Source organism: Onychomys torridus, chromosome 9 (genome assembly GCF_903995425.1).
Source record: "Onychomys torridus chromosome 9, mOncTor1.1, whole genome shotgun sequence".
In the NCBI taxonomy this organism is placed as follows: Eukaryota; Metazoa; Chordata; class Mammalia; order Rodentia; family Cricetidae; genus Onychomys; species Onychomys torridus.
In genome coordinates, this window is record NC_050451.1 from 6,420,583 (window position 1) to 6,444,424 (window position 23,842).

The 23,842-nt window shown below is 44.3% G+C and overlaps 1 protein-coding gene across 1 annotated transcript in view; it reads right to left on the reverse strand.

Annotated features, from left to right (window-relative positions):
• Wdfy4 (WDFY family member 4) overlaps positions 1-23,842 on the reverse strand; it is a 211,328-nt gene that overhangs the window by 75,429 nt on the left and 112,057 nt on the right. Inside the window, 4 exon segments of the mRNA XM_036199282.1 lie at positions 10,868-11,034; positions 13,077-13,128; positions 14,666-14,872; positions 19,529-19,606. Of these exon segments, the coding sequence (XP_036055175.1) occupies positions 10,868-11,034; positions 13,077-13,128; positions 14,666-14,872; positions 19,529-19,606 (504 nt within the window).

A 23,842-nucleotide genomic window follows, 5' to 3' on the forward strand; every position in this document is an offset into this window, starting at 1 on the left:
GGCATCCCCAAAACTTCTCCCCTTCCCAAGCATCACCCCCATTAAAACCTCCACAGTGCCTGTAGTGGGGCCTTTGGAGCACATACCACAATCTGATCCAAGGCTTCCCTTTGGGGAGGCTTAAGTAACAACCATAATAAACCAAACCACAAGGAAAATGTCTAAAGAGAGCTGGGTTAATAGCTTAAAAATTGATTCTGTTAGAAAAGAAATGGCATTTTAAAAACTAGAAAATGAGCCCAAGTGAACTATTACCTGCTCTTCCATTTAAATTAGCCCGGAGAGGGCTCCATCCGTGTTTACTCATGACTAAGAAAGCCCTCATGCCTTGATGCTATCGATCGATCACTTGAGACAAGGGGAACTTTTGTTTCTCCAGGAGAACTTTTTAAAGACCTGCTAGATGATGTACAGTCATTCCCAGTGGGTGGATAACTGAGAAAGTAAATACACCTCCATCTGCAGACGACAAACAACAGGTTGTCTAGAAAGCCAGGGAGGCTGGAGATGAAATATGAGGGACAATGACAGCCAGAGTCACCAGGTGGCAGCTCACCAGAGCACATGGTCCCAAAGCAAGACCTCAGTGGTGCATGTAGAAAGGGCAAGGCCAAGGCCAACTACGTGTCTTTGGAAGCTGTCTGTGGTAGCATTAGTCCGTAATCTGGTGCAGCACTCAAGTTCATAGATGAGGCCCAGAGGGGCCATTGTAAGCATTGGATCTGCCATGTGTCTATTTCTCTTTTCTGTTTGTGAGTAGGTGAACGATGTACCCCTCCCCTTGTGTGCTCAGTACATGCTATTAGGACTAGCAAACGGATTGGGTACAGTCATCCCTTGGTATCCTTGGGAATGTTTCCAGAACCTCTGACCACTGCTACCAAATGCCACAGATACTCAAGTCCCTTCTATCTCTCCTGTTGCTTTAAGTCATCTTTAGATGATTTTGAATACTCAATACAACGCCAGCACTGTCTATGCGGTTGCACTGGATTGTCTAGAGAAAATTAAGTGAGGTTTGGAGCCTGCAAGAGCTCAGAACAGACACAATGCTTCAAAAATATTTTCTGATTCATAGGCGGTTGGATCCATCGATTTAGCATCTGAAGGCGTAAGAGTTTGGTTATTCACTTAATTAAAGAAAATTGCTAAGAAAAACTAAACTAAAACCATGAAAAGGGGACAGACTGCAAGGGTCATATTTGTAATGATTCCCATAAACTCTGGTTTCTATGTTTTCTAAGTGGGTCACAATGACCTAGAACATCAGTCACATTAGTTATGAGAGAAAAGAATCCTAAAGCAATGTTGAGATTCTGCTTGTTCGAGTGTGTCAACACAGCAGCAGTGCAAAGAAGCACAGTGCTGGGTCTCTTTTACATAAGGACTTCTCTCTCTGAGACAAGGAGCAGGGATGCCCCCTGCCTGCCTGCCTGTGCCACTTCCACCATGAACAGCAATGCCAAAGCCTCCCTCCTTTCTCTGCAGGCTCTGGGACCAGGTGGAAGGATAGTAGCGACTTTGGCCCGGTTTGCCTGTTCCTAGTGTGAGACACACCACAAGCTCCAAAGACAATTCACAGCACAGCACCCACCACTGTCCTCACTAAGGATATGTTTATCGGCACTTGATTGATGGGGTGTGGGAGTGTGTCTAGCCAGGATTGCTGAGTACTCTAAACCTGGATGTGAGGGTCTTGGGAATTGTTACTGTTGAGATCTGAAGTACTCCAAAGGCTGGTGTATTAAAGGCTGGGTGGCCAGCTGGCTGATGGACTGATTGAGAGGTGACTGGATCATGAGGGTCTGGCCTAATCAGTGTATTAATCCACTGATGGACTTGCCAGTTCATGTCTTATTGAGATGTGAGCCCTAGTTGGAAAAGGTGAGTCACTTTAGGCCTTCCCTTGAAGAGAATGGCTTTCCCTGGCTGCCCACGTTCCCTCACTGCTTCCTGGTCACCATATGGTGAACAATCTATCCCTGCCACATGTTACAGCCACCATGATGGTCTCCCTCTCAGACCCAAAGGAACAGGGCCAGAACCTCCAGAAACTATAAGCTAAAATAAACCTTTCTTCCTCTGAGTTGTTTTCCTCAAGTCTTCTGTCACAGTGACCAAAAAATTTAAAAAAATATTGGAAACAGTAGAACCTGTAACAGTTATCAAAACTGCTGCACAAACATCATAGTCCCAATCTGTTTTTCAGTTCAGTAGGTGCACAGTTGGGCCTTAGATAAAGCACTTTGAGGGTTAGAGAGATGGCTCAGAGTTTAAGAGCACTGGCTGATCTTCCAAAGGTCCTGAGTTCAATTCCCAGCAACCACATGGTGGCTCTCAACCATCTGTAATGAGATCTGGTGCCTCCTTCTGACCTGCAGGGATACATGCAGGCAGAACACTGTGTACATAATAAATAAATAAATCTAAAAGAAAGAAAGGAAGGAAGGAGGAAGGAAGGAAGGAAGGAAGGAAGAAAGGAAGGAAGGAGGGAGGGAGGGAGGTGAGGGAGGGAGGTGAGGGAGGGAGGGAAAAAGAAAGAGAAAAAGAAATAGCATTTTGAGAACACACCCAGAAGATTCTGGTGCAGATGATCTAAAGAACTCACACTGACACGTGAAACCAAGGACACCAGTTAGGCAGAGAAATGCTGTTTCTTCTAATTTAAGCATGTTGCTTGGAACATACTTGGTCTCTTTTTTCCTTCATTCATTTACTCTTACACAGCATATTAGCAAGTGCCCCACCCATTGGAGATGCAAAGAAACAGAATCATGCCTTCAAGATGTTTGTGGTCTGAGGCTGCTGTCCAGCAATGGTGGGAAAGGACAGGCTTTCGAAAGCGCGGCTGAGGGTGTCTTGCACTGGCTGCATGGGAGAAAGTAACTCACAGGGAGGGGACCCAGAGGCTGGGTTAGGGATAAGGAAGGAAAGCATGTGTGTGTGTGTGTGTGTGTGTGTGTGTGTGTGTGTGTGTGTGTGTGTGTGTGTATGTAGCACTTCTGTGTAATTAGGTAAAAGGCCAGTCATGTAATGAATGTGTGTGCATATATGTATGTATGCATATGTGTGTATATATGTAAGTTTATACACATAGAGCAGAAATGAAGAAGGCAAGTTATAGGTCAACTCAAAAGTCACCTTGTGTAAAAAGTGTGTCACACAGAGAGAGCCTCAGAAGCCATTAACCTGGGATGTCATGGGCAGCTGTGCTTTCTACCAAGTTCTGGTGATTCAGCGAAACAGGAAGTTTGGAAACAACACAGTTAGTAACCTTGCTAACATCCTGCAAGCACTTTAGTTAAAGATACCTGGGAAGAGCATGTGAGATATGCTGTCCAGAGCAAAAATCTCTCCCTTTGAGCTGGTTACTAAGGTCAAAGTCACATTTTACAATGAGTTTGTATGCAAGAATAATCAGTTGTTTAATTTGTCATGTAATCAAAGAGAATAACAAACAACACAAAGAAACCAGCACTGGAGTGAGTCTGGACGGATCCCGAAGTGGAGTGGAAGGGTATAAGATACTACCCCAGAATGCAGTGACTGACGGCCCACAATTAACATGCATTAAACCCCCCACACAACAACAAATGGAGATGCTTGCAGGGAAATGTGCCGTGGTTCTGGGAATCATTAATCAATGATGCAAAGGCAGCGCAAAGTAACAGAGTAATTACCTTCCCAGGTACTGCTGGAGGGGACTAGAGTTGATCACACAAGGAAATGAATTCTGCTGAAGCCACCCTGGAGTTCCAGGGCTGTGGCTTCCCCAGGTCCAAGACAGATCCTGCAATCGCAATGGTCTCAGCAAAGACAGACCAGTTTCACTAGAAGGAAGTTATGCCCTGGGGCCTCTAGGAATAAGAATAAAGGCTCTTCAGGCAGCACAGGAGAGGGAGAATGAGGATTCTGAGGGGCAAACATGGATACACTGCCATGCCCTCTCCTAGGAGGCTTTTATTTAGAAATGTAGAAAATGTGGGAGACCTGGCGCCGAGGACCCGTGGGAGTATACAGGTGATAACTAGTGTTTGACAAGTTGACCCACCAGACATTTATCTCCCTGGTGGGGAGCCCCACCTGGCAAAGCTGTGGGGTCACCGAGTGTGGAAACTGATTGTTTTCTGTCTGTAACTTTCTCATGTGCCACCATTATACCTTCCTACAAGAACAGTTGTGGGGTGCTTTCCACAGCTCTTTGGTAGTGTGTTTTACATCTCTGGGCACACATTTAGCTGTGGATTTCTGTTTAAGCTGTATAATTCTGATGGATAGAAATAATACCAGAATGTTCTTCTTTACTGACACAGGAAAGTAACAGTATTCTCAGTCTCAAAGACAGCCTTTTACACATTTTGCAAAGACCTTAAAACTAGTCCAAAATGACAAAGCTGCCCCTGCAGAAAATACACAAAGGCTAATTCCCAGGTGTTGTTTATTGCTAAATCATGGTCAGGCTGTTTATATCAAGACATAGTCCTTGCAGTAGCTCTTTTTCTGCACATATTCTGACTGTCCACGGTTCAGCCAATTGTTTAATGTCTAGGACCCCACACCAACTTAGAGCTACGTGCATGGGTCAATGTGACATTACTAGCCTAAGAGAAACCACATGACTTATCTTGTGTTATGAGTATGGGTAAGGCCCTAGAAAATGTAACTTATAATTGTCCAGAGTTTGACTGAGGGAGAGCAGCAATGGCAGTGTGGAGAGATATGGCTGTGCAGAGCTATGTGAGAGCGGCTGCAGAACGTGAGGGAGGTGTGTGTGTGTGTGTGTGTGTGTGTGTGTGTGTGTACACGCGCGTGTGCGCATGCGCGCACACTGGGTGAGAGATGAAGAAGCATGAGAGAAGTGTGAGGCAATGAGTGGGTGAAAGAATGAATGAGTAAAGAATGAGTGAATAATCTAGAAGAAATCTGTGTGAGAAATCTAGGAACTGTGTAACGTGCTGTAGGCTGATAGAGCTGTGTAAATGAGATGTGTGGAGATTTGTAACTGTGTAGAGGTAAGGAAGATGAAGCTGTAGAGAAGAGATGTAGAGGAGAAATGTATGTAAAAGAAAGATGTGTAGCCATGTGAAAACAGATGTAACTGTGTATAGAGATGTACAGCCATATGTACATAAAGAAAGACATATATGTATAGAATATAACAATGTGGAGATTTGTAGCTGTGTGGAGACAGAAAGAGTCAGAGACCATCTTAAGATGAAGTAAAAGAGAAAGTTAACATCAGAAAGTGTGTGTGTTTTCTTGTTTTACCAGTCAGATAGACACTTATTTCTAAATACCCTCAGATAGAAAAAAGCCTAGCCCTTGATGCCTTCATGAATTTTCTTGCATTACGCTGGAGGTGGCCTTGGAGCAGGCTCTTCATAAGGCTCCCAATAGCCTGGTGTCTTGTGAAGACATAGACAAATCTTCTTTATGTTTGCTTAAGTGTGTTCATATTTCCACTATCCCTACATACACTCAAACTCTAGTTCCATGCTTGACAAAAACAATGGTGGGCCAAGAATAATATCACAGTGTACAGGGATAAGACCATGAAAAAGCAGAAATAAGGTCATCTTACACAAGGGACAGGCCATAGTAGACTAGAGATAAAGTCACAATATACCAGTCATAAGGCCATGGTGGACTAGGGATAAGACCGTGCTAGACCAGGGATGAGGTCATTATAGACCAGGGCTAAGGCCACAGTGGACCAGGAACCATGTCCTGGAGACTGAGAATGTCACCTATGCAGTAGGGCAGGGTACATGGTTAGCACTGAGTCCTAGCCGGGGAGCTGAATTGATGGGTGCTTAGATGTCTTTCCACTCCACAACATTAACATGAAAAACTATATAGGAAGTACATAAAGCCTAAAGTACTATCTCCAGGCTACTGAAGGATCAAGAGGGGGACAATTTATGTCACTTGCCCAATGCAGAGATTCAGAAGACATTAGAGAGTAGAGAAAAATCATATGAAGAGCAGCAGGTGTGGTGATGAATATGTAGATGTAAGACTGTATGCATCTGGATGGTGGACATGTGGGGAGTGGAGCAGGCCCAGAGGCTGCACCCCCAGCTCAGCTCTATCTAGTTGTCTCTGGTTTAGAGCAGTCTCCTACCTCTGAACCATAGGTTCTCAGCCCCACATGAGTTCCTGCGGTCTGTTTCCTCACATTCCTCCCTGCCTCAGTCTCTAAATCCTGAGGCCACCTGTCAATCCAGACTCCAACCTCAGTAGTTTCTTCCTTCTCAGAAAAGGCTACATCTCATGGAATGCATTCAAACTTTGAGAGGCCCCATTGCAGCACGGCACAGCTTTCTCAGCCCCACTCTGACCTTTAATGCATCCTCCGCCATCTTTGCAAGACAAGAAGATCCATTCAGACTCTTCTGGACGCCCACTGGGCATGTTCTCCACAGCATGTCCCTAACACTCCTTGCCTCAAGAGATCATCCATCTAAGCAGGCATTCCTGCTTCACAGATCTCTTGACAGGTTTTTCCTATCCTAGGGACCATGACCCAGGTCCTGGGGTTTTCAGTAGAGAATAAACAGATAGGTCACTACAAAGACAGCAGCAACCACAACACCACAACAGCACTAAAGCTGAGAGCTCCCTCCCTCCTCAGGTCCGGATACTGGGGAGGGGGGGGGGGGGGGGCTCAGCTCAGGGAGTCTCAGGCTGAGGCATGCAGCACCTCCTGCCGCTTTGCCACAAATGGACAGACAAGGAGTAGAGAACTCCATTTTGAAGATAAAGAAAGGGAAGCTTTGGAAAGTTCCATTAAGGATCAAAGTGGCCGAGCTTGCTGGTGATGAAAGTGGAGAGGTGAGGCTGGGACACCGGAGGGCTCTATACACAGCCTTGAGTGTATTCTCCACCCACACTGACCTGCTTCTCCAGTGACCAAGGAGGCCACTAAGCCCCTCCCAGCTCCTACTGGTTACCTGAGACTAGAAGCATCAAGCACAACCAATTCAACTCAACAACCAACACAACCAATTCAAGTGACACTTGCCAAGCACCACTGCTCAGCCTGCATGAGAATCCTCTGGTACCCAGGTCTGCTCTGTTCCAGGTTGCTGAGACTGGATTCTCTCTCTGCCACCGCCTCTCCCTGCAGGTACAGGGATACTAAGTAGGAGCTGGCAGTTTCAGTGCCCGCCCCCACTCTTTGCTACCCCCCGCTAGGATTCAAACACTTCTATTTGCACATCCTGGGGACCCCTGCTGCTGCAGCCCACACACTGTGACAGCTTCCTGCTGTGTAACAGGGAAGATAAGGAAGACTGAAGCTTAAGTAAAACCCCAGGAAGGATGAAGTCCCTGCTGCCTGCCCCCCTACTCCGTGTGGGAAAGGCAGTCCCCTGTGTGTTCCAGATCCCGGTCTACCCAAATGAGACCCCAAGAAAGCTGTCACTGGATGGTGGATGTGCCTGAGAAAGCCATACAATCTGCAAAAACAAGACACAGGGAATGTGTTGAGGACTTCTGTTGGCTGCAAGAGATTGGAACTGGGACTCTTTTGGGCCAGGCCTATAAACCTCAGAGCTTGCCCACTGGTGTGCCCAGGAAGGGTTGACCTCCACCACCACCACCCTGCTGGTCTTGGAAGAATAAGGACACCTGGGTGTCTAGAGAGGTTTTCCCAGAAGTTGAGAAAGGATATTAGATGAGTATTGTGCACAGTGAATACACAATGCAGCAAGTTATAACCCCAAACATCTCCTGGGATCCCAGACTGCCTTTCCCACACACACTAGGCTAGACAGCTGCTCTGAGGGGACCTGGCTTCTGGAGATCTTCCTGGATCATCATCTGGTGAGGCCAAGGCGATCCCTGCTTCCAGCAGCCAAAGAGTCCAGTGGAAAGTAGCAACAGAAGAAAAGACAGAAGCTGGATAAGGCAGAAGCAGAGAGATTCACCAGTAAGAAAGGCTTCACACACACACACTTCTGCCTGGCTGGGAAGATGGAGAGAGCAGACCACAGGGCAAGGGATGCAGGCCTTTCCCAGGAAGCTGAGAATGTCTCAGCTGACAGTCATCAAACCTCAGACATACAGAGATATGGACCAACGTCTGCCAGCATCTGAATGATCCTGGAAAGGATGCTCTTGTCAGCATCCCTATACTGCGGTGCTCTACCAGAATCAGAGAGCCCTACAGTGTTGGATTCCTGAGGTGATAAATGTGCATTGTCTCAAGTCACTAAGTTCATGGCTATTCATTAGCAATGGAAAGCTAATACAAAGCATTGCAGGGCTGAGCATCTTTCATATTTATTATTTGTTGTTTTATTTTTATGTATTTATTTTTATTTAGTTTTACTTTCTTATTTCTGAGACAGGGTTTCTCTGTAGCCTGGCTGTCCTGGAACTTGTTCTGTAAACCAGGTTGGCCTCTTTTACTTTTTATTATATTTTTTAATTTCTCAAGTGCTGGTGTTAGGAGTCTGTGTTTCCACCCAGCTATACATTTCTCCTCTTACCAAAACACTGAGAAGATCCATCGTGAAGCCAGCTTCCTTTTCCTGGGAGGAAAGCAGGGAGAAGCTGACATTTGGTTTCCCCCTTCCCTTTTCACCATATACACTGTGGTATGTGTAGCAGCATCACTGGCCTCTGACCTCCAAGGGTTGGTAGCAAATCCTCTGGCCCCAGTCATGACAAAATGTCCCCAGGCATTGGAAAATATCCCGTGGGGAGGAAACTTATCCCTCCCCCAAAATTGCTGCTTTTATATAATTAATCCATTAAGGGTGTAAGGCAAAAGACGTTTCTACAGAAAACCTGGGTCTCTTAGCTCTCATCAATTTACTAGGTGTTTACCCAATATTCAATTGTCTTTGTCAGCTTATTAATATGTGGATAGATGCCAACTGTTCGCAATTAGTCCTCAGCTATTGGTCATGAAGAATATATATACACATATATGCATACAGATACGTCGGGTCCCTGGGGTCAGGAGAATCAGTAATGACAGAGGCAGGCAAGGAAAGGTAGTTTGGGGTTCAGCAGTAACAGTGGGAGGTAAGGCAGGGGGCAGTAGAAGAAGCAAAAAGGGACACACCAACTCTCAGGTTCCAGAGCAGGGAGATTCCAGATAAGATTAGCTGCAGAGTCCATAGCAAGGTTCACACAGGCAGAGCACTCCCGGTAGACACCCTGTATGGTAACCCAAACCAGTGGCCCCATGGAAGCCCATAAACACGCTGGGACTGGTGACTGTGCAGGTGAAATGCTTGCTGAGAGGTTGGCAGCGGCCATTGTGGCCAGCATTTCAAGCCAGTCCTCTTATCCAACCCTGGGAAAGATCAATCCAGCTTTACAACTCCTTCAAGGAGACTAAGAAATGTGCTGCAGTCCCTGAGACCTGCATGTGCCCATCCTGGACCTCTGGATTGTCATTTGTTTCCAGAAACTCAGCCTACTCACTCAGCAGGCCCCAATTAGATCCACCCTCACCAACTCAGGGGCAGCCTGGACCTGAGTCTCATGCATTCATCTCCTTGCAATACTTACACAGTTTGCTGGGTCCACCTCATCCCCTCATGTTTGACTGGAGCATCTCCTTAGCCTACATCCCCAGGGAAGAACCTGGTTTCTGCTCAAGACCCGATGCCCACAAGTTTTTTGCAAAGGGAAGAGAATAGCCTTTATCGAGCACCTCCCATGTACCCCATTCTCAATTAGTCTCTTCTCCTAGCCTATCTAAGCCTGCCAGAGCTGCATGAAGAGGGTGCTAAGAGCACCACAGGACGGATGAGAAAGCAGCTCCACAAAGGTGGCCAGTGAAGATTTGAACTTGGGTCTGATTTATTATATGATATGTGCTTCATCTTCCGTTCTCTTTTTAGACTTGGGTAAAAGGACCCTTTCCTGGGACCCTAATACTATTGTGCCTCCCATGGCTCTCTGGTATGATTTGGACAAGTATCCACCAAAGGTTCACATGTCAAGGTTTGTTCCCTATGGTGATAATATTAGGAGGTGCTATATATCTTTAAGAGGTAAGGCCCAGTGAGAGGTACATATGTTACTGGGGTTGAAGAGCTTTATGGGATGGCAGCCTGTGTGTCTCTCCCTCTTTCCCCTCTCTCTTTCTCCTTTCCTTCTCTTCCTGGCTCCAAACGTCAGCCCATTCTTTCACCATGCTACAGACCGCAACAAAGTTCCAAACAAATGGGGATGCTCAGTCTTAGACCTGAACTCTAGAACTCTGGGTCTGAACAACTTTTTATTTTCATAAATAACCTTTCTTAATTATTTCTTTGTAGCAATCTGAAGCTAATACATATTCCTGTGGCCATGCCAGGGACACGTACAATAGTTTGGGCTCCCAAACACTATCCACCAGACCCAAAATTTTTGGCTGCCCAGCTCTGGCCTGTCTCCCAGACTTGTGCATACTTCCTCTCCATACAATCCAATGGAATGTGCATAGAACCACACACAACTCTTAACTCACTCACCCCTAGGCCTGAGTGATGTCCCAGAGATACCATGGTATAGAAACAACTTGGACATACTAATGGGCGTGTGAAAATATAGTGTCCCTCCAGGTGTGGGTAAACCTTTCAGGATAGCCAAATTTTAATGGGAGACTCAGGAACTGCTACAAGATCCAGGGAAACATTTAGGAAACATTTCGTACAATAGTTAGCTTGAGTCTCAGATTGTAGATGTTTTGACATAGGGCATATAGGATGCCTGGGAAATTAGAAGCCTGCTCCCTCTGCTCATTGTTTATGTAGTTGGGGTGTGTGAAAATTATTGGAGCTTCCCTACACCAGTGATGACATCCCAGTCTGTCCTGTCAGACAGTCTTAATGGATTTACTTTTGCTCTGCCCATGTATTACCTTTTCTCCATCCAGAAGCTCTTGTAAAATGACTTGTCTTTCCCGGCATAATTCCAAGAAATCTTCTGAGTGCAGACTTTCATGCAGAGCAGGAAAGAAGGTCAGTTGTGTACAATCCACCCCCACCTCGTCCGGCCTGATCTCAGCTTCCTCTGATGTCAGCTCATCTGCAGTAGTGTAAAATGGACATATTGTCATGATATCTAAAGTAGACGTGGTCCACGTGCCCTTCCACTGTTTCTGAGACCCTGTGTTATAGTCCGCACACCTGTAAGCTGTGCCCAGTGTGGGTATGCCCAGTCCTAGCCACTCCACAGCTTTCAAATGATGCAAGGCAACGTTTTGGAATTCATCCTCACTAATCAATGAAACATCTCTCTTTAAGTCTGTCTATGATTTGTTCCTTCTGAACCCTCAAATTGTTCTTTCTTCTACAAGCATACCACTGATTTTCCCAAACTACAGAAGCCCTACCTGCTTCTTTAAAGGAGTTGGGAAAGCCACGGTGCACTGATAAATGAAGAATAACACACTTGGAATAAATATACCTGGAGTATGAAGAGTGTCAGTCTCTATCTAGTAAGTGCTCTTGGCTAGACACTATGGTGGCATTTGTCTATCTAGTCCCATCTCAGCTACAATATTCCACCCTCAGTTTGCAAATGAAAAATCTGAATAAGGCTTGGTACTTTTCCCAAGATCATATGGCTACTGAATTAGAGGGGATGTGAAGCAGGTCTCTTCCATAACAATGTTGTTGCACTTAAAAAATTCATTCAAGATTATGTCATAAGTACTTTTCCAATCAATTTTAAAGTTTTTTCAATAATTTAAATGGTATTGAAGTATTACATTGTGTGGCTATTTCATAATCAACAAATATCTTTCCTGCTCTCTAGAGACATGACGGCTTCTATGTCTGTACCACCAGGAAAATGTTGTTTTGTAGTCATTCCTGTTCATTTGCTATGAGCCATTTACTTTGTACCAAAACTCAGCTCTTTGACCACCTTCCCACTTGGGAATCTCACATGTGGAAAGATGAAAGTGCCCTCTGTTCCCAGAGCCAGTCCTCACAGCTTTGTGTCCACTGCACAGAGCATACCCTTGTAGGGACTGTCATCCAAGAAGGTCCTTACTGGTTTTTTTGTTTGTTTGTTTGTTTTTGTTTTTTGTTTTTTTCAAGAGGTCCATATTAGGGTCTGTGCTGCAATATCAAGGGGGCTCAGAATTATGGATATCCATAGATTCTGCTCATCCAACTAGACAATGAAGCAGCCCAAGGTTATATCTGTGGAAATCCAGTATCCACCTTCTACGACTTAGGCACTAACTTGGAGAGGAAGAGCAGGTAAGGATGCTGTGATGTTGGAGCTAGGAGATGGAGTGTAGAGGAAAGAAGCCAATGGGCTCATTGTCATCTTCAGTCAGTCCACAGTGGAAAAACGCCAAAGTCACCCTGGGATCAGAACCTGAGATTCTCAGTCTGAGCTTGTGTTACTACATGCTGGCAGGTAGCATCTTCAACAGCTATCCTGCTGCTCAGACAGCAGAGGAGTCAGGCAAAATAGTGCAGAGATGCTGTGACTGGGTGAGGAATGGCCACTGGCTGCCCCCTAAGATCCAAGGAACTCACAGGCTAGGAGTGTGCAACTCAAAAGATAGAGTCATAAGTGAAAACACAAAACTGAAATTCTGGCTGTCTCTGTCTCCTCTCTCCTCTCCCTCTCTCTTGTGTGTGTACACATCCTAGATTTTCAGCAAGTCAGAAATGACTCCATAAATTGTCTTTAAGTCTGAGGTACATGGTGACTGTCATGTAGGTCATGACATAGAAGAATTCACTGTGAAAGTATTAAATATCTATACCATCTATTTTATTCTAAGATATCTTATTATCCTTCTACATGTTTTTACCATATGCTAAACATGTATTTGAATTGCTTTAGGGAACTTTTAAAGACTACTCAATATAACAAACTAATGAGACACTCATAGTTACTATTCTAAGCTTACTAAAAATTCTCTCACTCACAGAGCTTGTGCAGACTGCTCTGGTTCCTCAGCAGTTTCTCTCCCCAGACCCACACATATAGTACTGTCTTTAGGGAGGTATTAAATGAAATCAGCAATATGTTTTCGGTTACTGAAAAGAAAAATTTATTATTTAATTATTGAGGAGAAAAAGATAAATTTATAAACTCGATACCTTGGTTTTTAGCATTTATCTGAGAAACAACACCCGTTCTGTCTTGGATCTCCTGAAATAGGACCAGAGAGAAGAGAAAATGAACTCCAGACATTGTTTATACTCCTCTCCCTTTCCACAAATTTACAGATAGACATGAACATGTGCAATTCCCCCAAGTTACTTTAGACTCAGGTACAAAAGGGAGAATATGCTAAATCCTAAAGGATCATGTAAAATGCAAGTGTTTGCTGTTTCTGAGTCAGAGCAGGGACTGTGTCTTCCGTTAAGTAGGATTTATACAGTGGTTGCCAGGAGGTGCCGGGAAAGACTAGACAGCATGTTGATTGTGTACATGTGGGTCACCCTGAAGGGGACTGGGCTGGATAGCCATAGGGACCAATAACCAGGTTACAGAGCCAAGCTCTGGCATTGTCACCCACAAAGTCAACAAGAAACCTTTTCTTGGACTGGAGAGATGGCTCAGAGGTTAAGAGCACTGGCTGCTCTTCCAGAAGTTCCAAGTTCAATTCCTAGTAACCACATGGTGGCTCATAACCATCTATAATGTGATCTGGTGCCCTCTTCTGGTTTGCAGACACTGGTGTACAAACAGAACACTGTATACATAATAAATAAATAAATCTTAAAAAAAGGAAGAAACCTTTTCTCCTGCCTCCAAATCCTAAATAAAAATGTTTTGAAGAAAAAAAAAAAAATGCTGCATGCCACCAGTCATTGATGATGGCTAAAAGTACAAATGCCTACTGAATAAATTAATTATAGTTTTCTCCTAAGTGTTCTGGAGGGGGGCTTAGCATGAGTAATGATGCCAGGGTAACAGACTGGATAACAAAAGTAACGCCATATCTTGGGATGGATGAGGGGGGAAATACTCAGCATCCCAGTTTTTTGGAGGGCTGCCTTTCAAATTAGGGATGCTTGATGAGTATATGAAAAATTGTTGCCAGTTGCTTTTTCTTTTCTTTATCCATTATAAAATAAAGCCAATGACTTCTCTCCCTTAAAACACAAAAATGTGTATCTGATGACCTAGCTGCATGAGCTTCAGGAGAGCCAACTCCCAGAGGCTGCCAGATTCCTCTGTTTGGAAGCCAATACAGCCTGGGCCTATTGGGTCTAAATGGGTCACGGTTTCAGCTTGCAGAACTGCTGAATTTGGGAGATTTTTCACTGTAAAACTTATTACAGGATTTGTTTGAGCAATAACTAGTCCCCAGAAGTGCAGATACCAAGTGTTCAATGACAAAAGACACGTGTGAACAGACAGTGGCCATTGCTGGGCGAGCGGCATTCCCCTGGATTTCTGTGGGTTGCATTGTGCTAATGGATTAGGATTTAATAAGAATGACCAATTCACACATTCGCCCACCCACTCATCTACCCATTCGTTCAGGTTCTGGGGGAGGTTAGTGCCTCCTTTTCCCCTCCTAAATGACTTTAAGGTTAAGCTTGAGGACTCCCTTGAACTTATCTAGTTATACTCTGTCACCTTGGTTAAAAAAAAAATAACAAAACAAACAAACAAACAAAGACAAGAAGGCCACATAGCCACTTCCTGTATACTTCCCGCCACACCCAATGCCTACCTTACACCCTCCTTGGTTCAGGGCCTCCCATGAAAACAAGCGTCTGATGCGCTTCCTCATTCGAGCTGGTCCTTCCCTCCTGTCCAGTTCCCACTGGGAGCAGGGTGTGGATTTTGTCACTGGGCCCCACAATCCCAGCTCCCCAAAGAGCTGTTCCCGAATCCTGGCCCAGGCCACGGCTGCCTTGATGCTGCTACTTTTCCGCCTCTGGGAAGCAGAGAAACAATGCCACACTTGGATACATGCCCCTTGAAGGCCCACCCCAAAGCTCCTGTGTTGGTTATTGGACAAAGGTGGCCCTCTAGGTAGCCCTCAGGGTTATATAGCATCCTCACTGGAGCCAGGCCCAGGAGAAGGAAATTCTTTCTTGGCTTGGAGATCATTCAGTCAGGAGGGAAGGAGAAACCTGGGCAGCCTTTGGCCTTCCAAGCTACTACACCAGTCTGTTGCTGGGATTGTGCAGGTAGCAGCGGGTCCTGAGGACATAGGTTTTTCCATGGCCCCTGACTTCTGAAAAGTGTTTGCTCCTCTGGGAGACCCAGACTGGTGCAGCAGAGTGGAGGCTGACACTCCTGTGATGACTGATGATTTGAGAAAGTCACTCTCATCTCTGGACTTCAGAATCCATGGGAATGAAAAGAAATGTGGGTTTGGGAGGACCTTTCCATCCTAAAGTCATGGGTACTAGACCAGTCAAAGAAATGGAAACTAGGGTGTACATGCAAATGACATGACATTCATGAAATCTTCAGTTTGTGTGTGAGGTTTTCACTGCCCTACTTTAGGCCTTTTAAAAAGCACACTGACACCCACAGTTTTGTAGGCCATATTCGGGTTTCATACCACACCTATCAAAGACATGTTTTAGTCTAATTTGAACAGCAGGGTTAACTTTACATGAACTTTTGTAGTTATTCAAATATTTGATGGCATTTGTCCTAAAATGTGCACATGCATTAGGCCTGGCATGGTGTCTCTGAAGCCTAGGCAGAGGAAGCAGGTTTGGCCTTCCACCTCCACAGGGCATCCTTTCCCTGGGCAGGGATAACCCTGTAGACATATGGCTTGCCACTGAACAAACTACAAAGTGACCTGTTTCAAGATGAGTCTCAGTGAGCGGAGTGGGCTCACCCCAGACTCACCCTTTTATCCATGTGCCCTTGGGTATCAAACTCACCAGCAATTTCACACATGTGTGTTTTTATGAATGTGTGAAAGAGAAATAATGAATGAGAGAAAGAAAGGAAGAAACAGAAAGAAAGAAAGAAAGAAAGAAAGAAAGAAAGAAAGAAAGAAAGAAAGAAAGAAAGAAAGAAAAGAAGGAAAGAAAGGAAGGAAAGGAAGGAAGGAAGGAAGGAAGGAAGGAGGGAAGGAAGAAGAGAGAGAGAGAGAGAGGGAGGGAGGGAGAGAGAGAGAGAGAGAGAGAGAGAGAGAGAGAGAGAGAGAAGATAAAGAGTGTGTGAGAGAGAGGCAGGAGAGGATGATGGAATGGTGGACGGGGCGAAGGGAAGGAGGGAGATGCTGACCATGTGGGTCTAGCTCTGCTTGAAGTCTGCCTTTCTCCTGAGTTTTTCTTCATTTCCTCCGTTGCACTAGCCAGTGAGAACTGATGCCCTGACCCCAGCTCCTGAAAATCTGTGTAAAGACTTAGAGACAAAGACAGAGAGAAATGAAACAGCCATGGGTCCCTGAGGAGCCCAAAGGAGAGCACATCTCTCATATGTGAAGAGCAAGAGCATTTGGGGTGGCCGGCATCTTGCAAGGAGTTTTAGGCAGCAAAGGCAGGCTGAGGCATGTCTGTACATCATGGCAAGGCCCTGGCATGGGAACAGCAGGGTCCAGGCACAGAACAGAAGAACAAGAGCAACATCTGCAGAGAAGACAACGGCCAGAGCTTGGACAAAGCAGAGGAATGAGTGAACAAGCCAGAGAGGATGGAGGGGCGCTGGCAGAATTCTGCAACACAGGGATGTGGCCAGGAAGTGATAGTGCTGGGGATGACCTCCAGGGCACTGGGTGAATGACCAGGAATGCTCCGGGCTTCCTCCATCTCTGGGGACCTCTAAGTGGCAGGTAAAGTGAAGGTTGGAGACCTCTTCAGTGGCTTGTTATTGGCAGCTCTGCATGGGCCCCCTGACTTCCCTGTTACTTCCTTGGGAGAGGGTCTCCTTGGGTTCACTTAGAGCAGTGATTCTCAATCTTCCTAATGCTGTGACCCTTTAATACAGTTCCTCATGTTGTGGTGACCCCAACCACAAAATTATTTTAGTTGCTATCTCATAACTGTAATTTTGCTACTGTTATGAATTGTAATGTAAATATCTGATATACAGGATACCAGATATGTGACCCCCCAAGGAGGTTGAGACCCACAGATTGAGAACCATGGAGTTAGCAGAAACTGACCTTGAGTAACCATCAGATTTCAAAATGCTAACTTCTGTCAGTGTTTGAGCTTGTCCCAGGAGTGATGGCTTTTAATCCCAACACTTGGGAAGTACAGGTAGGCAGATCTCTCTGAGATTAACGTGGTCTACTGTGGTCTACATAGGGAGTTCCAGGTCAGGCAGGGTTCCATAGCAACACTTTGTCTCAAAACAAACAAACAGACTAGACTTTGAGCTTGACTTTTGTGGATATGATGTGTGTTAAGAAAGTGTGCTGGCCCTCAGAAAAATGGGGTGAGTGCTCCAGACCCCATTATCTCCACCAGACAGTGATTACATCTGCATTCCTCTGAATATTGAAACATTTTAAATATTTAAAGACTTGGAAACATGAAATACCTTCAAAAATGCTGATTTTTCTAAAAAACAAAAAACACTAACCAACAGTAAATCACACAAATTTTTCAAGTACTTCTGAACCCTATGAACCCTAGTCAGGTTCCACTTATGAAACTGAGCTAGGCTGGCATTTCAGGAGACTGGTGCCTCCTTTCTCAGCTGGCACCTCTTTTGAGTCCTGGTCCTACTGACAGGAAGTCTTGATTTTGCAGAGTCAGCAGGAACTTAGAAAGTCCAGATGTCAGCTCTCTCCTAGGCAGAAATTAGTGGACCAGGTTCTCAAAACAAAAATGTAAGGTTCTTGGTGAGATGCTGATAACATCTACCTACCTACCTACCTACCTACCTACCTACCTATCTATCTATCTATCTATCTCTATATATATATATATATAGAGAGAGAGAGAGAGAGAGAGAGAGAGAGATATCTTCTGTCTCAAAATGGCCTAAGTGTAAAGTGGATTTCCCTAAAAAAGAAGGCAACCTAAACTCATCTATTTTCCCTTTCAATGACAACTAACTGCATTAGCAGCATTGCTCACTCCAAACAAAAATCGGTGAGTCTGTTCGGAAGATGAACTGATGTGCAAGGGTCTGTCCCACAGCCACAGGCAGTATGCACATGTGTCAGCTTTGTAATGCAGTCTACAGTGTTGGAGCAAGGTAAGTGCTCTTGGCAAGATCTTAGTCCAAGGCTTCATACCAGATATTCTGGCTGATCCCTGTGACCGCTGCCAGGAGCCCACTTCAAACCTTGTCTCTCCCACCTGCAGGGTCTGATGTCCCAGTAAGCTGTGCTGATAGGCTGTGTATCTGGGTGTTGGCCTGAGACCCAGGCCACGTTTCACCCGTTGAGACCCCTCTACCCCAACACCTGCATGTGAGTGTGCTAATGATCTCTTTCACCCATTGTACTCTTGCAGTAAACCTTCCGGTTCGAGCCTTGTCACCCTGTCCTGGAGATTCTTCTTCACCCTTGGCCTCACTACTGAGTTTGAACACCTTCAAGGCAGAGTGACAGCATTATAGATGCTGCATTCCCAAGACAGGGCATAGGCTTTGGCACACACAGACACACTCCTCTGTAAATGAGAGACTGATAAGTTTTGATACTGAGTGCCGTGTTACAGAACGAGTGCTCATTTAAGATCCTGGCTTTAATATCAACTAAACCCCAACTCCTCAGCCATTATACAGGCATATGTGGAATATCTGTTGTCCACCAGTCACAAGCTAAGAACATAAACCTTGCTCCTTCCATCTTCATGGTTAGAAAATAACCATGGAAGGGAAGGGGTTAAAACAGTGAGAGTGCTTTGCCTTGAACTGTGCAGAAATCATACCTGCATGGTGCTTTAAATGCCAAAGCCCTCCCTTATTGGTGACAGCTCTCTACATTTAGAACCAAAACTTTAATGTGACAGGAACCTTCCGTGTTTTAGTACAGCTTCATCTTCACTGTGTCTCCCATCCCAGGTCCTTCCAACCACTTCTCCCAGCAAATCATCGGCATCCATCTCCTTTCTCCCTCAGAACCCTCACACACATTCTCTCCCTGTTTCCTAAAATATTTTCACCCATGCCATTCTCTACAGATCTCAGCTTAAATGCTCCATTCCTCAGACAAGGCATCCAAGTAGCCCAAATTAGATTCTTTCCTTTGTTAAAATCTTTTATCTCCTTGCTAAATCCCCACTATAAGTCACAAATAGCTACTGAATTGTGAAGTTATTTAATATGAATCTCCCCCTTATAGTGAAGCCATCCAAACATGAGACCCAGGTCAGTATTTTGTTATAGCACCTGCAGCTCCCAGAAGGTCTGAGGTGCCCTGGGCTCTCAATGTTCACCCACTGCACCGTGAGTGAACAGTAACAGGTCCAGCCCATCTGATGCTGAGCTGTGGGTGCTGGGCCCACTGTGCGAGCCAAGAAAGCTGGACCCATCATCGGTGATCAATTGTTGGCTGTTGCATTCTGAAACTTAAAACAAAGGCCCTCTGATTCTCTCTTCTTCCTCTTGATTTAAAGTAGCTTCAAGTATACTCTGCAGTGAAGAAGCATGCTTTGTTTCTTACCTGCACATAGTCTCTGTAGAGAGATGCATACAGCTCCTGTCCTTTTCTTCTGTAATTCTCTATACAGGACACAAAATCCTAGAGGAGAAAGGGAGCCATAGCTTAGTGATGTGTGGGAGACTGAGATGCATGCCTCCACCATGACCAGTTGCTACAGGAAATGATGGTCAAAGGTCTGCTGGCAAAAGTAGTCACAATCTTATGAACAGTGATTTCACCTACGTTGATCTTCTAACACAACATATTCACATGCACACATGAGTGTCTCTTTCTTTTCCATCTGTGATAGGCTTAGCCTTCCTTTTTAGAATAATTATCAAAATGGTAACTGAGTAACCTGCTGTACATCAGACAGTACAGAGTTAGCCAAGAGAGATAAGACTTGATCCACAGTCCTGGAAAGAAAGAAAGCTAGCCAAGGTGTGCCTAATGGTAATGCCTTTGCTTTTTGCTTTGAGATACTTGCACATTTTTAAATGGAACAGGGGGTTGGGCCACTAAGCAGAAAGTAGCCTCTAAATAGTTGAACTTAGTGGGGCTTATGGCTGCATTGGTGGGCTGGAGAGTTAATCTCCAAGTCCACCAAGGTATCCAGACCTAAGAGAATGAAGATCCTGGAAACAGGGCAGTAATGCGAATTACACACAGCTTTCTACATCCATGACCTCTTTCAGCAGCTGATAACTGAGAAGCTGGGTGAGATGGAGAAACCGAGTAAAGGCCTGCAACCTCAGTTTGGAGACACATGGAAAATGAAGACCTAAAGGTGGGATTTCTGTTAAGTTTCCTTCCTCAAACTCACTGGTTTACTAGTCTGTTACAATGGGAAGTCTACATGAAGCATTTCTGAATACAACCAATGTCTGTTTCAAGGACAGACAGGTGGTTATATAGTGAGCATGCTTGTGAGCTGAACTGGTGACTTCTGCCACAAAACAGCGTTGTTTTTATTTGAAAGAATGACTGATGGACAAAACCATAATTATTAACATTGAGTATTTGGCAGATACTCTTGAAAATGAGCCAAACAAACAAACCATCTCCAACGAAACAAGTAGCAGCATGTGTTGCCAAACATGATGAAAACTGAGACTTTAAGCACTAGGATGCTGGGAAACTCATCTCTGCCCCTGTGAATGTGGCTTTCCTGATGAGATGGTTGATGACTCGAGCATGCCTTTTCTATACTGTGTGTCTTAGAGTTTTTAATGCTGTGATAAAATGCCATGACCAAAATCAAACTGGAGACTAAAGGGTTGATTTCACCTTATAACTCTCAGATCACGCCCATCACTGAGGGAAATCAGGGCAGGAACTCAAGACAAGGCTGGAGGCAGGGACTGGAGCAGAGACCATGGATGAGTGCTGCTTGCTGGCTTGCTTCCTCATGGCTTGTGTACTCTGCTTTCTTCTAGCACCCAGAAATACCTGCCCTGGGGTGACACTGACCACAGTGAGCTAGACCCTTCAATATTGATCATTAATCAACAAAATACACAGATTTACTTACAGAAAAATATTATGGAGGTACTTTTCTTTAATAGTCTAAATCTGGGTATGGTGATATATTGTGTCCCCCAATATATTGTGCACCCTAATAAAGCTTATCTGAGGATCAGAGGGAAGAGCCAGCCATTATAGTAAACATAGACGTCAGGCAATGGTAACACAGCACACACCTTTAATCCTAGCATTTGGGAGGCAGAGATCCATCCAGATCTCTGTTGAGTTCAAGGCCATACTGGGAACAGAGCCAGGCATGGCTTTAATTTCAACACTAGTTAACCATAAAAGTCTGGAGGTCTGTAAAGCCAGACAGGAAGTGACAGAGCTAGGCAGAGAGAGGAAGTGAGATGGCAGGGCACAGAAAGGCGTGAGTATACAGGAAGTAGGTCTCTTTGGAAGCTGAGGAGTTGGAGGTGAGGTTGGTTGTGGCTTTTCCTATTCCCTGATCTCTGTTTTTACCCCAGTGTCTGGTTCTGAGTTTTTATTAATGACTGTTTAGCAATTCATCTTACATCTGGATTTTGTTTTTTTCCAGAGCCAGCAGTGTTGAACAGTGTATTTTCCATGTTTCTGACTGTAACACAACATTTTCCTCAGTGTTTCATTGTAAATATTCTTTTGTAAAAATCCTTTTTGTACCAAGGTTTCAACCTGGACCTATCTTCCATTCTTCTTCTTTCTTTTTTTATTTTTTCCTTTTATTAAAAATTGATTTTCCCTCACTTAATACATCCTGATTATGGCTCCCCCCCCTCCACTCCTAGTTCCTCCCCACCCCCTCCTATCCAGATCCACTCCCTTTCTCTCTCATATGAGAACAAAGAGGCTTCTAAGGGAAATAATAAAATAAGATAAAACAAAAACTAACACATTGGAACTAGACAAAATGATCAAACAGAAGGAAAGAGCCCCAAAGAAGGCGCAAGAAACAAAGGCCCACTCATTCTCACACTCAGGAGTCATATAAAAACACAAAACTGGAAGGCATAATGTATACTCAAAGGACCCGGTACCAACCCACGCAGGTCCTGGGCTTTATGCTTCGATCTCTGTGAGTTCATATGAGAAACCCTGTCTTGAATACCCTATCCCCCAAAACAAAACCATTGCTACTTATTGTACCTTGGTGTCTATCAAAGAATAATGCCTGCCTCTCCTAAAAAGGTTACTAAATTGTTTCCTTCCCAACTACACAGTTGTTGGGGGTCAGATATTATTCATGAATGTCAACAAGAATAACCAGCCATCACAACAGACTCAAGAAAGAAACATGGTTTGAGGAACCAGTCTTTCACCAAGCCGTACAGACAATAAAGTTATTTATTAAAATGTATAATAACGAGTTTCCTCATGATCTTTTTGTTTTAAAAATTATAATTATTCACTTAAGATGCCTTTTATGTTTACAGATAGTATGTTTCCTATTGGTATTTAAAATGAATTAATAAACATTCTGTTTCTAAATTCTGTTTTAGTTTCCTTTATAATTAATGCCAAGGTACTTATAGCCTATGTAAACAAAGCTTTTTTGATTTGATTTTTCAATACTTTTTAAGAAAGTGAAGCATTCCTGAGACCAAGTCTTGAGAATTCCCTTCACTACAGAGAAAATTAATTGCTTCTGCATACAATGATGTCATTAAAGCTTACAGACATCATTTAAGTGAAAGAAACAGAAGAATATATGTGATGCCACTTTTATTTATATAAAATTTAAAATATGGAAAAATAAAACATGGTATTCAGTCTCAGGAGAGAAATGATTTGGGGCAGAGCAGCTGATGGCCAGAATGGGTCCTGGGTGAGTGTGTCCCAGGTGCTGCTAATTTGTGCTTTTGATCTGGGTTGTAACCACATGTTCTCTTTGTAAAAATACTTATTTTGCATACTTATCACTTGAACATTTTCCCTGTATATTATGTTTCAATAAAATAGAAAAGTGTTTTTTGGCAAAGTATGAAAACAATATAATTTTTAAAATCCAGTTACTGTTCTAGGGTAATGAGTGTAGGGTGATTTCTTTTTTCTTTTTTTTTTAATTTTGTTTGCAAAAATTTCTTCAATATTTCTGTTCTATGTTCGTACACATTTGTAAGTGAGACAAAGCTTATGAGCAATGAAAATGGCGTAAGTGTTGAGAGACTGACAGCTGCCACTTCTAAGGCAAGAACCCTGACTTCTTCCAAACATGAAGCTTTGGACACGTACTAGGAATGGTGCACTCTTGGGACCCTTGAGATAAAGCCGATGCCTCCTGATAGCAACTGTGCCACCTGTCAAAGAGACTGGGGATCTTGTCTGACCCTATCTTACTGACCCCCCTGGGGGGGACAAATGGCCCCAGGCAGACCCACTTCAGCAAGAAGACAGCTGGTCTCATGTTGCAGAGTGTGCGTGTGGGGGACAGAAAGAGGACAACAGGAAGGAATGAAGACACCTTGGTTCTTGGCCATTGGCAGCCAATCCCACGAACAAATCAATCTTTCTAAAACTGAATCTACCATGTACATACACGGTTACTTGCATCTCCCTGGTCTACCAGCTAAGATGTTATGAAGCTGACATGGGACCGTAGAGTGGAAATACTTTGTAAACTGTCACCCAAAGAAAATGTTTGGGTGTAAAATACTAGAATTGTGAATAAGTTCAGTTGGGGAAAACAATTGCTACTCTATTCAAAGGAACACTCATGGGAAAGTCTGGCATTTGTCTGTAGCTGCCTTTATCCTTAAAAACGAAAAACAAAAAAACACCCTGCTGTAGCCAGGGCTATTTATATTCCTGCAGAGACACTTCACTTCAGTTAAA